Source organism: Ictidomys tridecemlineatus, chromosome 4 (assembly GCF_052094955.1).
Source record: "Ictidomys tridecemlineatus isolate mIctTri1 chromosome 4, mIctTri1.hap1, whole genome shotgun sequence".
Taxonomy (NCBI): domain Eukaryota; kingdom Metazoa; phylum Chordata; class Mammalia; order Rodentia; family Sciuridae; genus Ictidomys; species Ictidomys tridecemlineatus.
Window position 1 is genome coordinate 200,270,530 of NC_135480.1, and position 13,286 is coordinate 200,283,815.

General features: G+C 40.4%; 1 protein-coding gene across 7 annotated transcripts in view; it reads right to left on the reverse strand.

Moving 5' to 3' along the window:
- Positions 1-13,286, reverse strand: part of Nr6a1 (nuclear receptor subfamily 6 group A member 1) — a 229,022-nt gene that overhangs the window by 25,487 nt on the left and 190,249 nt on the right. For 5 of the 7 annotated variants that reach the window (XM_078048188.1, XM_078048187.1, XM_021723530.3 and 2 more), the window contains 4 exons: positions 8,768-8,823; positions 4,125-4,279; positions 2,152-2,379; positions 256-510 (listed from right to left, as the gene is read on the reverse strand). In XM_078048188.1, the coding sequence (XP_077904314.1) occupies positions 256-510; positions 2,152-2,379; positions 4,125-4,279; positions 8,768-8,823 (694 nt within the window). The remainder of the gene's footprint in view (positions 1-255; positions 511-2,151; positions 2,380-4,124; positions 4,280-8,767; positions 8,824-13,286) is intronic. The other 2 variants (XM_021723529.3, XM_040286303.2) reach the window with 1 other exon arrangement.

Genomic DNA, 13,286 nt, shown 5'->3' on the forward strand with positions numbered 1-13,286 from the left:
TTTTGCTAAGTTTGTACAACATTTACTCTTACAACCACTTTGTTGGGGAGGTATTGTTATCATTCCATTTTATAAATTCAGAATCTGAGGATCAGAGACTTAGTCAACACCACAAAACTAGTCAGTGGCAGAATAAGGATTCAAACTTAGGTCTGTATGATTGGATGCCATCCTTTGGAGGGCCAGGCAACCCTACCCTGCAGGGATGAGAAGGGTTTGGTTGCTTGGGATTCCCTCCCCAGCCAACAGCCTCACCTGTGTAATTCTTCATCAGAGGGCGAATACTTGGCAGTAACATCAGCCAGCTCTCCAAAGATCTGTTTGCTGTAAACTGTGAGGGACGATAGCAGGATCAACTCCTGCCATGTAGAGCTCAAGAGGCACGTGTAATCCTTGATTGAGAGCTCGCAGAAGAAAGGCAGCTTCTTGATCCAGGCAATCTGCCTAAAGAGCAGCTCATCGGCCAGACGGCAGAGCAGGGCAAACAGCTCTGCCTGTGTCACAGCATATCTGGGGGCAGGGACAGGAAAATCACTTCCATCAGCCAGAGGGGAAGGATAGGGACCCAGGGAAAGGATAGTCTTAAAGGTACAAAGTGTCCCTGGCAGTTCTCCCTTCCCCTTGACTACAGAGATCTCTAGTATCATTCAACTCAATTTTCTTATAAAGGGGCAAGACAGACCAGAAGCAAGCTCAGGGCCAAAAAAATGTTTTTTTGTGAGAAAAGGTTGCTGGGAGGAAAAGAGATTTAGAAACCTGTGCAATTATCAGGGAGTATAGTATTTTTTCCCCAGATAATAGAACTCATATTAGACTCTTGCAGGGGCAAGAGGGGACCCTCAGAGAGGCTGCCCCAGCCAGGGAGGATGATTTTTCAAATTGGTGTCCTCTAATGTTCTATGTTTCAGAAAATTCCTAGTCACTTTTAGCAATGTAAACTTCAGTGGGGTGATCTGGTGCTCACCCAAACTCAGGCACCAGCACAAAAATGAAACTTAGGGCAAGACAGCCAAAGCCAAAAGGAGTCCAAAAGCTTTTCCTATCTCACTGCACCCTCTGGTGGTGAGAGTTCAAGAACTAGAGCTGCTCAGCCCTTTCTTTTTCTTTTCTTTGCTACCAGGGATTGAACCTAGAGGCACTTAACTACTGAGCTACATTCTCAATGCCCCCTACCCCGCTTTTTTTATTTAGAGACAGAGTCTCACTGAGATGCTTATGGCCTCACTAAATTGCTGAGGCTGGCTTTGAACGCAAGATCCTCCTACTTAAGCCTCCTGAGCTGCTGGGATTAGAGGCGTGAGCCATTATACCTGACTGCTCAGCCCTTTCTTCAGGCTTATAGTTGGATGGAAAGAGCATGGCATTTCTCAACTGTGACCTAAAGGGGGCTTCTGAGGCCATAGACTCAGGGGTCCCAGGTTTCTTCCTCTCAAGTTCCCTTAATATCCTCTTTCTCATACCCCACCCACATCCAGATATATAAAGATTTGTATGACCTTCTTGATAGTAGATATTTGAGTCTCTTCTGAAACTAGAGACTAACTTAAGGAAAACCTCAGGATATCTTTGGGGGATATAAACTTGGTAACCCTCAAACAGCCTATGCTCTAGGCCCAAAGGTAAGCAATGGATGGGTTTGAAGGCTGGACAACAACTTACTCAAGTAAGGCTAACTGCAGACTAAGAGGATTTACTCCATTAACTTAGGCCCACCCAAGGTGATCACATGCAACATGCTACCCATGGGTACGCTGGCAAGGGATGCAGACAGGCCATAATCAGGTAGGGCTTTGAATGTCTTGTTAAGGAGCCTACACACAATATATTTTTACCCCCAGAATTATAGCTAAATTTACTGTGCAGAAGCACTCAGATATGTCCTAGGGCCTGGTTTACCTAACCATGATGAAACAAAGCTCTTCCATCCCAATTCCACACAGACAGAAAAGTAACTCCAACTTTATTATGAGAAAAGATGCTTAAGGACTGGTTTTGAAGATAAGCACAGGTTTGTCTTCTGATGCTTAAATCATCACTCATTAACCCCTCATTCATTTCAAAGCCTCTGGCACACCAGCCAGGGATGCAAGTGGGTGCACTGTTGGAGCATACTAAGATTGCCAGAGGTCAAGCAGCACAGAGCTCACTTACCCATCTTCGATCAACATGGGTGTGCCCAATGGTTCCAGGTCCTCAGCTGACATCAGTTGGTGAATCAGGCTGTATGACTGGGGGTCAAGGCTTCGAGCTTGTGGGGGCAGAAGTGGTGAGTGGCCAGAATAGCTAAAAAGGTGTGGTATGTATTGATAATGTGGGGGCACAGACATCCCCATATACTGATCCCTGAATGTCATGAATCCGTTTAGTTCCACAGACCTACTGGAGAAAAAAATTTCAAGTCAAGCAAAGCCAAGGCAGGTCCCGTGCCTACTCAAAGAAAACAAGTCAGCAAGTGGCTTAGATGTTCTTTGGTCATGAGGTCTGTGTCTCACCAAGCCAGGGGACATAATTAATGGTTATGTGCATGTCTCCTAGACTCCCATCTGTGAGACATAAATGTGGGGCTCACCATTGGACACTCAAGTGCCTGGCAGAGTAGGTACTAAATATATATTAGTTGAATGAATTCTTTGTACAGGTGCTACATCTGAAGAGTTTTTAATGGATACTCAGAGACTAGGATGACAAATGTGGGTGTTTGCATTATTTTACCATTAGGAAAATGAAGGCATAGATAGACCACTTGTCAGGCCACAGAACAAATCCAGTACCAAGCAAGTAACATGGCATGTGGCAAAACCCCCCTAACTATTCAAAGGAAAGAACAAACTAAGGAATAATCCTAGAATAAAAACTATGATTAAATATGAAGAGGAAGACTTCATATTCATCCCTGGCTTCCCTTTTCTTGGGGAAATCTCACCACTTTCTGAACTAATTAAAAAAAAAAAATTCTCTAGCTTTTACCTAGACATATATTCTATAATCAAGTTTGGCAAACTACATCCTATAGACTGTGGTCTGTTTTGGTAAATGAGACTTTGTAAACCAGTAATTCAGACCTACTGGTTACATGTGGTCTGTGGCTGCTTTCCCACTTTAAAGGTAAAGTTGAGTAGCTGAGACCCAGATCATTAGGGCTGAAAAGTCTGAAATACATACAGTCTTTATAATGTCTGTCAACTCCTGTCCTAAAAGAAAGGTTTCTGGGGAAAAATAGACTTTCCCTGAAGCTGAAGGTTCTATTTCACACCTGACAACTAACTTAACATAGCATGCTTGAAAGAAGAGTCTCTAAATTAGTATTCCCTGACGCAGCAAATTTAACTGGCTTATAAAACCTTCACTCTTTCAAGAGCTGGGGAGGCTCAGTTGGTAGAGTGCTTGCCTTGCATGCACAAGGCCCTGTGTTCAACCCCCAGACCACACACACACACACACACACACACACACACACACACACACCCCAAACAAATAAAAAACAACACCTTAACTCTTTCTTAAAATTTATAAACTAAAAAACATTGATTCTTATGAGGCAATTAAAAGAAATTATAACAATTTGATTTTTTTTTCGTGTATAGGGGATTGAACCCAGAAATACTTAACCACTGAACCGTATCCCATCTCTTTTTTATATTTTATTTAGAGACAGGGTCTCCCTGAGTTGCTTAGGACCTAGCTAAATTGCTGAGGCTGGCTGTGAACTCACTATCTTCCTGCTTCAACTTCCAGAGCTGCTGGGATTACAGGTGTGTGCCACCATAGACATTGTCAGTATGACTTGTTTTATTTAATGATAAAATGAGAGATTTGATCTCTAGCACATTATAAATAAATTAAGTAAATAAAGGAAAAGCACTATATTTAAACATTATTCTGCTAGGTGAAGACTTTATGGGCATATATGATTAGTCTATAGAAGAGACCACTGACATTTTTAAGGTTTTTAGCATAAAATGGGCTGGGAAACATGGCATAATCCATTCCCCTACCCCAGAGTCTGAGGGAGTAAGAGCACAATGGCTGAGAGAGCCTGGCAGGAATACTCAGCCAGAGGTTTCTTGTGTTCTACTCTTTGGGTGGACTCTAGATGGAGATCCTGGATTTGCCTTAAAGCTCACCTGGAGGACAATGTGGAGCCTGGGGAGGGCTGGTTGCTCTCTGAAGCTCTGTTCCCGGGGGAACTGTGGTCGCTGTCACCATGGTTGCTCCAGTGATTGGCTTCTTCCTCAAATTCCTGTCCAGACATGATCCTTTCGATCTCTTCTTCTGATATCTTTGACAAGGAATGAATATATGTTAGATTCAGTGCTTAAGATACCCTCTGTTTGTCCTTCAGGACTCAGAGCTTATTTAAATCTCATAGGATTCCCAGGTTCCCTCTCTTCCACCTCATACTCCAGGTCTCCCCCAATCTTATGACAGCTTGAGTGCATACTGCCCAGCACCAAACACAGTTCATCAGAGCGTTCCCCTTGCCCACTTAACCTGCTCACATGCCACAAAGTCTATGTGTTCCTTGACACTCCTCTTTGTCCTCGAGTCTACACTTTCCTAACTCAATGACAATCTCCTTTTAAGAGTCAGTTCAAGGGGCTGGGGTTGTAGCTCAGTGATAGAGAACTTGCCTATAAGTACTGGGTTTGATCCTCAGCACACATTAAAAAAAACAGTTATTGTGTCCATAAAAAAAAATTAAAAAAGAAGTTCACCATTTCTGAGGCTGGCTTTGAACTCACGATTCTTCTATCTCAGCCTCCAGAGCCACTGGGATTACAGGTGTGGACCACTATGCCCATCTTCATCTTTACTTTTAATGTTTTTTTAGACAGGGTCTTGCTATGTTGCCCAGGTTGGTCTCAAACTCCCAGGCTCAAGCAATCTTCCTGTGCCAACCTCCCAAGTAGCTAAGAATACAGGTGTGTGCCACTGTGCCCAAGCGTCATTGTTATTTTTATAGCACTATAGTAACATATAAAAGTATCCTCTAAAGACCTAAGGCCATGAAAGGACCTAGAAAAGAAGAAGTACTTAGTAAATGTATGTTAAATACACAGACAATGTTCCATTTATTAAATACTGCCTATGTGTGAGTAGGAAATACATTTTTTCCCCAGTAGGAGATACATTTCTAATCCTATTAAGTAAAAGAAGAAATGGCAGCTCACATAGTGAACTGACTTAAACAAAGTCACACTGTATGCCTACATCGGGCAGAGTTTGAGGAAGAGGTTAGAGTATGCAAGTATTCAGTCCAGTGCTCTAGCTACTACCATATAGAGAGTAAATACGCTTCTTCTATAAAGTCTTTCACCTAGAGTTGAGGTCTAACTGGCTACATTCATTACACAGAAGGAGATTAAGTACTAAGGAGGTGGGGCCAGATGACTTTTTATGTGTTGTTCCTATGGAAACCTGGGAGGACATTTTCTTTGAAACCTGTCTAATTCAAATCTGCATAATTCTTTGCTCCACCAGTCTCTAAGAGAACCCTGAGTTACCTCTATAAATACAGAAACATTCAGAATTGGAAGACAGCTAGCACACAGGACTTGAATAAGAAAAGGTTTAACTGGTACATAAATTGAAAGGTTGGTTTGAAATCCTTTGGATTACATACTACATTGGAAGGATTTTTTTTTTTTAATTCAGTAGGAGTTGTATATAGTTTAAAAAGAAAAAAAGAAAAAAAAAAGAAGAAACAAAATATATCTGTCTTTTCTCTTCAGGCGTTCTCAGAACTCTACCCCCGTTTTTTTTTTTTGTAGCATCAAAAAAATCAGTGATTGTGGTGAGAGTTAGACCAGAGCTTGAAGAGCCAGAAAAACTTTGGCTGGGTGAAAAGGGTCCTGGTGAAGTCAGCTTACTTCAGCTGGGGGCTGAACCTGTCTCTCTCCCTGTGCACCAATGGGATACTGGGCAATCAGTGATACAGAGAATAGAAAACAGAACATATTGAGAGTGGGTTCAAATTTCCTCATTTCCTAGCTGGGTGCTATAGGGTAAGTTACTCAAGCTCTCTAAGCCTCAGTCTCCTCATGTGAAAAATGAAAACAACATTACCTCCCTGTAGCTCATGGTTCTCCTACAGGATGCTAAAGCAAAGAATTACGCAGGTTTGAGTTGGATAGATTTGTGCACTGTGGGTGGGAATATAAATGGTACAGCTGCTATGAAAAACAGTATGGAGGTTCCTTAAAACCTTAAGGTTTTAAGATTCTTAAAACAGAACTACCATATGATCCAGAAACCCCACTTCTGGGTATTTGCCCAAAAGAACTGAAATCAGAATCTCCTAGAGATATCTGCACTTCCATGTTCACTGCAAAATTATTCAAAATAGCCAAGAGGTAGAAACAACCTAAATGTGCAATAATGGAGGAAAGGATAAAGAAAATGTTGTATAAACACACAAAGTCTTAAAAAAGGAAGGAGTTCCTATTATACATGCTACAAGGATGAACCTTGAGAATGTTATGCTAAATAAAATAAGCTATGGGTCAAATATTTCATGATCCTACTTTATGAGGCATCTAAAGTAGTCATATTCTTAGAAACATAAGTAGAATGGTGTTTGCCAGGGGCTGGGGGTCGGGAGCTGGGGAGCTGCTGTTAGAGTTACTGTATAGAGTTCAGTCGTGCAAGATGAAAAAGTTCTAGAGACATGCTATGTAACAATATGCATACAGTCAAGAACTGGACACTTGAAAATTTGTCAAGGTAGTTGGGTGTAGTGGCTCATGCCTGTAAATGCAGGAGGACCCCAAGTTTGAGGCTAGCTTGGGCAACACAGCAAGATCCTCTGTCTCAAAATAAAACAAAAAGAGCTGAATGTAATTCAATGGTAGAGCGCTTGCTTAGCATGCCTAAGCATGCCCTTGGTTCAATCCCTAGCGCTGCAAAGGGAAAATAAGTTGTCAAAGTAGAACTCATGTTATATGTTTTTGTCACTGAGCTATACTTTTTTAAAAAATTTCTTATTTTTAATCAGGATCTTGTTAAGTTGCCCAGTTGGCCTTGAGCTTGTGGTCCTCTTGCCTTAACCTCCCAATATATACAGTCACTACCTGTATATCTTTTACCATTAAAAAAAAAAAAACAAAAACACAACAACAACTACTAGTCCAGATTGAAATAGATTAACTCACAAGATATGACTTGAAAAATAATAATAAAAATTATTTTACAAAAAGAACACATACCTTGTACACACAGGGCCCTGGATTCAAACCCCAGCACCATTAAAAAAAAAAAAAAAAGACCCCCAGAATTGTTGTGTCTTTTTTTTTTTATTTTTTGGATACCAGGGATTGAACCCATGGATGGGCATTTGGCCACTGAGCCACATCCTTGACCTCATTTTGTATTTTATTTAGAGACAGGGTCTCACTGAGCTGCTTATCACCTCGCTATTGTTTTTGAACTTATGATCCTCTCGTCTCATCCTCCTGAGCTGCTGAGATTATAGACATGCACCACTGTAGCCTGGCTTGGGGATCTTATATGGACACACAAACACATACACCCTGATTGAGTACACACTGTGTACCTAGTTCATGTAATAGGAAATCTCCCATACATAAGTATGTACCTGACTTTCTTCATTTGTTCACATTTAATTGGAGAAATACCATCAATTAATTATCTCTTGAATCTGTTCCCTCCTCTCAAAATGCACTGTCATTACTCTACTGCAAACTATTACCTATATGTCTTGGAGTGGACTTCTGTAAAACCCTTTTCACTGTTTTCTCTTTCTTAGTTTTATTTACTCTAGTTCCACTCCTCACAAACTGGAAATTTCCACTGTTAGAATGATTTTTCTAGAGCGCTTACCTAGCATGTATAAGGCTCTGGGTTCAATCACTAGTACTGCCAAACAAACAAATGAAAAAAAATTTTTTTTTCTAAAAGGAGAATCTGAGTATGCCCCACTCACCCACATTTAAACTCTTTTAGTAGCTTGCTCTTGGCTCACACCAAAAATTCTTAGTTCATACAGTCAAAGACAGACAAAGGCCACTTTTTAAAGAACTGATTCCAAATTCAAGTAATCTGCCTTATCTCCTGCCACTCTATTACATGAGCTGAATGCTATAGCCTCACTGAACAAATTCTTTGTCATTCCTTAAAACATTCATCTTTGGGTCTTTTCACAGTCTAGGACAAATTAAAAACGTTTAGCTTCCCACCCTTCCCCAACACAGCTAATTCTTCCTCCTCTTTCAAGACTGAGTTCAAATTTGCCTTCTCAAGGAAGCTTTCCCTGAGTGCCTCCAGTCTCAACCAAGGTTCCAGCCCAAAGGAAAGAGAAGCCCTGCCCTGGGCTGGATCATTAGGCCCATGGAGTGAAGAGGGCATTCTCTGTTAAATCTTATGATACTATGTTGTCTGTTTACATCTCTGTCTCTCCCATTAGACAGAGTTCATAGTATAGAGCCTGACAGGGAGCAGGGGATGTATCTCAGTGGTAGCATGCTTGCCTAGCATGTATAAGACTATGTATTTGATCCCTAGCTTCAATAAAAGTGTGGGGGGGAACCCCAAAACCCACCAACTTGGCAAAGTAGGAACTTAGCAAATGTTTGTGGGATTGAAAGCAGTATTACTCTATTAATAAGGTAATGAACATTCTGCTGATAATCTTTAGATGAAATGAACAGCAAAGTATCTTGCAAATGAGAGGTCTAAAGTGAGCAGCTACAGGAGCATATGGAGCCCAGGCCTTCTAGGACAAAACAAGAGAGTAGGGCCTAGAACTCACCTGGACTGGCCCAATGCTCTTATTCCGGCCTCCAGGCATGCCATCTTCTCTGATAGCTGGAAGGAAACATAAGTTAAAGTAGTCAGAAGCATGCTCACAAGTCTAAACTTAAAAAGAGAATTTACATGGCCCAAAGTAGCAAGGTAGTAATTGGTGAAGCCAAGATTAAAACACAGATGTTTTTGGACCCAAAGCACATACTCTTTTCTGTTCTTGTAGGCAACCTTATACGCAGGGGATACTTTGGGGCCCCCAGGACACCAGGAACATACTGCATAAATCCCACCAGGATAATGCATCTTACGGCTTTGGTAAATTCCAGGTGAGAGACAGAGAACAGTTTGTTTGCTCATTTATTCTTCATACTAGGGATTGAACCCAGGGGCAATTAACCACTGAGCCACATCCCCAATCCTTTTTTGTATTTTATTTACAGACAGGATTTCAATAAATTGCTGAGGCTGGCTTTGAACTCACGATCCTCCTGCCTCAGCCTCTAAAGCTGCTGGGATTATAGGCCTGAACCACCAAACCTGGCTGAGAATATTTATATTTTTAAATAAAATATTTTTTATTCCTAAGCTAAGTTTAGGTCTGGTAGGATCAGGAAAACAGATTTTTTTTTTTAAATAGAATTGGAATTTTGAACTCACTGGCACAAAGGCAGTAAGTAGTTGTAGGAGCTTGCTTAGCATTTTCCAACTATACAAAACATCCTTTAAATAGTACTGGCCACACTAAGGACAACAACTACTAGTACTATCGTCATCAGTGTTAATGAACCACTTAAAATGGGGACACACGGGGCTGGGGATGTGTCTCAAGCAGTAGCGTGCTTGCCTGGCATACGTGCGGCCCGGGTTTGATCCTCAGCACCACATACAAACAAAGATGTTGTGTCCGCCGAAAACTAAAAAATAAATATTAAGATTCATATTCTCTCTCTCTCTCTCTTTAAAAAAAAATGGGGACACACGAAGGAAGACCTCATTAGAAATTAAAGTAGGACTCTGATCGTTAGGCAAAGCTTTCTGGAAAAGACAACTTCTGAACTAAGTCTTAAGATGAGGAGGATTTAGGCAAGCAGGAAAAGTGTGCTCCAGGTTGACTGAACAGAGTATAGAAAAGCTTCAAGTCAAGCCAGGCATGGTGGAGTAAGCTTATAATCCTAGTGGCTTGGGAGGCTGAAGTAGGAGGATCCAGAGTTCAAAACCAGCCTCAGCAAAAGCGAGGTACTAGGCAACTCAGTGAGATCCTGTCTCTAAATAAAATACAAAAATAGGGCTGGAACGTGGCTTAGTGATTGAGTGGCCCTGAATTCAATCCTCAGTACCTCGCCCACCACCAAAAAAAGGGAAAAGCTTTAAGTCAAAACTAAGAATGGACTGCTCTTTCTAGGAACTTCCAGGTGGTTAGATCTGGATAAGACACTGGAGGGGTGAAGGTGGAATGTGAAGAAAAAAATCGCAAAATAAGGATGGAGAGGCCAAGAGAGGCCAGGTCATCAAGAGCCTAGAATGTCAGGTTAAGGATAAAATGGACTTCAGCTGAGGAGCCTGGGGACAGGCAGAGATGCAAGGGAGTGATGTGGTCACACTGGTATTTTTGAAAAATCTTTGTGATGATCACTGTCTTAGGTGGCTTTAAAGAGGTAATGCTAATGACAGAGGATATACTAATGCCATTATGTGAGAGCAAGCTTTGCAACAAAAACAAACAAAAAAGCACATAAGGAATCTAGGAAGTCCTTGGGGAAAGGTTGATTGCCGCAAATGGTGAGGGCTGTAAATACAACACTCAGTTTCTGATGGAAAGTTCATTTTCCTTAAAGTAGACATCATCCTTGATGTCCTCAGATTTTACATTTCAGAATTAGACAAGTTTGCCCAATCTGTGTAATTACAAATTTCTTTACCCCTCTGAAGCTCAGTTTACTGAAGAGTAAAGAGGGGATACTAGTACTTGTCATGTTACATAAAATAGTACAGTTAAAATAAGCACAAAATAGTGGTAATGACTCTCCCTCTCCCCAGCCTTTTTTCTCTGAACAAAGGAGATAAGCAAACCAAGATTCCTTTTTTTTTTAAAAAAAAAAAAATTTACTTTTTAATTACAGGTAGACACACAATATCTTCACTTTATTTTTATGTGGTGCTGAGGATCGAACCCAGTGCCTCAGGCGTAGTAGGCGAGAACTCTACCTCTGATCCACAACCCCAGGCCCTGTTTTCTATTTACTTTTTAATATTATTTTTAGTTGATAGACCTTTTATTTTATTTATTTATATGCAGTGCTAAGAATCGAACCCAGTGCCAGTGCCCACACATGCCAGGCAAGTGCGCTATTGCTGAGCCCCAGCCCCAGCCCCCAAGGTTCCATTCTTAACTTTGTAAAATCTTAATATCTTCATCTGCAAAACCAAGGCAATAAAGTCAGCTTTACAAGTCTGTTGTGAATATGGAGTAAGAAACATACATGGTCTATATTGTTAGACGTATGCTAGCTGTTGCCTGGGAGCTCGCTTTAGACCTAATTTCGAGTTCTACGAATCCTTAAAATTCCTTCTCTGCTATGCCAGGGTCAATGATAACTTTAGTCACTTCTTATACTGACATGTCACATGTCTATCAGCTTACAGCTATAAATCAAAGACCTAACTCTGAATGGTGCAACGCTGAATATCTTTTAGAAGACATCTCACACTCACTGTCCTGGAGGTTGAGGAAGAAACTCAATATGCTTAACTTTTATTTTGTTTAAAGGTCCACAGATCCTAAAGTCTTATATCTTGCCATTTCTTATTCTAAAACTAGAAAGTTTATGTCCTCCCTAAACCCCAACTGAAACAAGGAAAATTCACATATGATGGACATGTGCTATGTATTAGGTACTAAAACTCATGAGGAGAATATTAGCATTGCTCCCACTAAAGAGCTCAATGTAAGGCCCAAAGAAATGAAGAATTTTCTTCAAGGAGAGAGAGAGAGAAAATAAACATCAGAATCAATGTTGAAACGCAGACTATAAAACTCTAAGACCAGTCTTCTTTCCATTACCATTATTTCATATAACATTTATGTGTCCTACTGGAGAAATATAACATACTTCTATGTGGTGCATAAACTCTTTTATTCTAATATGTATTTAAAATACTGATTTTTTTTCATTCAACTTTTATTTTTTTAAAGTGTATTTAAAGGAGAAGATAAGGTAAAGATGATAAAATTCATCAAAATGGCATGTAGAAACCTGAAGTATGGGAAAAAAATTCAATGTGCCATAATGCCTCTGTTAAAACAAAACCCTGCATTATATTACAGCTCATAGTTGTGTATATGTTATTTCATTTGATCATCACAACCACCTTGGAAGGTACACATTTGTACTATTATCTATGTCTTTTAGAGATGAGGAAGTAGAGCTCGGTGAGGTAGAGACTTACTCTAAATTACTCATAAAGAACTGACAGAGCTGAAATTTCAGTTAAGATTTTGGCAACCAACCAAACCCAGAAACCAGAAATGTGACACAAAACATCCAATCCCTGCTCAAAACCCGTTGGTGGCTTTCTCTGGTGTAGGGGCTAAAAGCCTAAGTTCCTCAGCGTGGCATTCAAGACTGTCTGTGATCTGGTTCCTATGGGGCTCTTCATCCTCACCTCTGGCCATAAATGCTACTCCCTTGCTGCAGAAAACTATTTGTTAGTCCTTGAGGATGCCATGCTGTTTTCCACAGCTGTACCTCTACCATATGTTGCCTCTGCTCAGAAAAAAACCTTTACAGTGGAGAAGTCTGGCAAAACCACTTTACCCAAGACATCACCTTTACCAAATGATTCAGGTTGGCAGCACCAATAATGGTACAAACTCACAACCACATCCTCTTAATATGATGACCTTAGAGGAATGCAACATTGTTTCCGTGAATTTTCACCCAAAATGTATAACCTAAATCTTACCATGAGGCAACTGACAAACCCAAATTGAGAAATATTCTTCAATAAATTACCTATTTGCTTCAAAGTAAAAAATGTTATTCAGGACAAAATATAAGGAACTATTTCTGACTAGAGAAGACTAAAGATAAACAAATGTCTTCAATGATCCTGGATCGCTGGCTCTAGATCAGGAAAATCACAATTGCTATAAAGGACATTAGGATAACTGGTGAAAATTAAATAAGGTCTGTTAATTAGAAAAAGTATCATGTTAAATTCCCTGATTTTAAGGACATAGTGAAGTTCTACTGTTGCAAATTTTCTGTAAGTTTGAAATCATTTCCAAATAAAACACGAAAACCAAGTTTAAAGGTATTTTAAAAGTCCTTTAACCCAGGTGTGGTGGTGCACACTTGTAATCCCAGCGACTGGGGAGGCCAAAGCAGGAGAATCACAAGTTTGAGGCCTGCCTCAGCAATTTATCGAGGTCCTAAGAAACTCAGTGAGGTTTCAAAATAACCTGTCTCAAAATAAAAAATCAAAAGGGCTAGGGATGTGGCTTAGTGGTTAAGTGCCCCTGG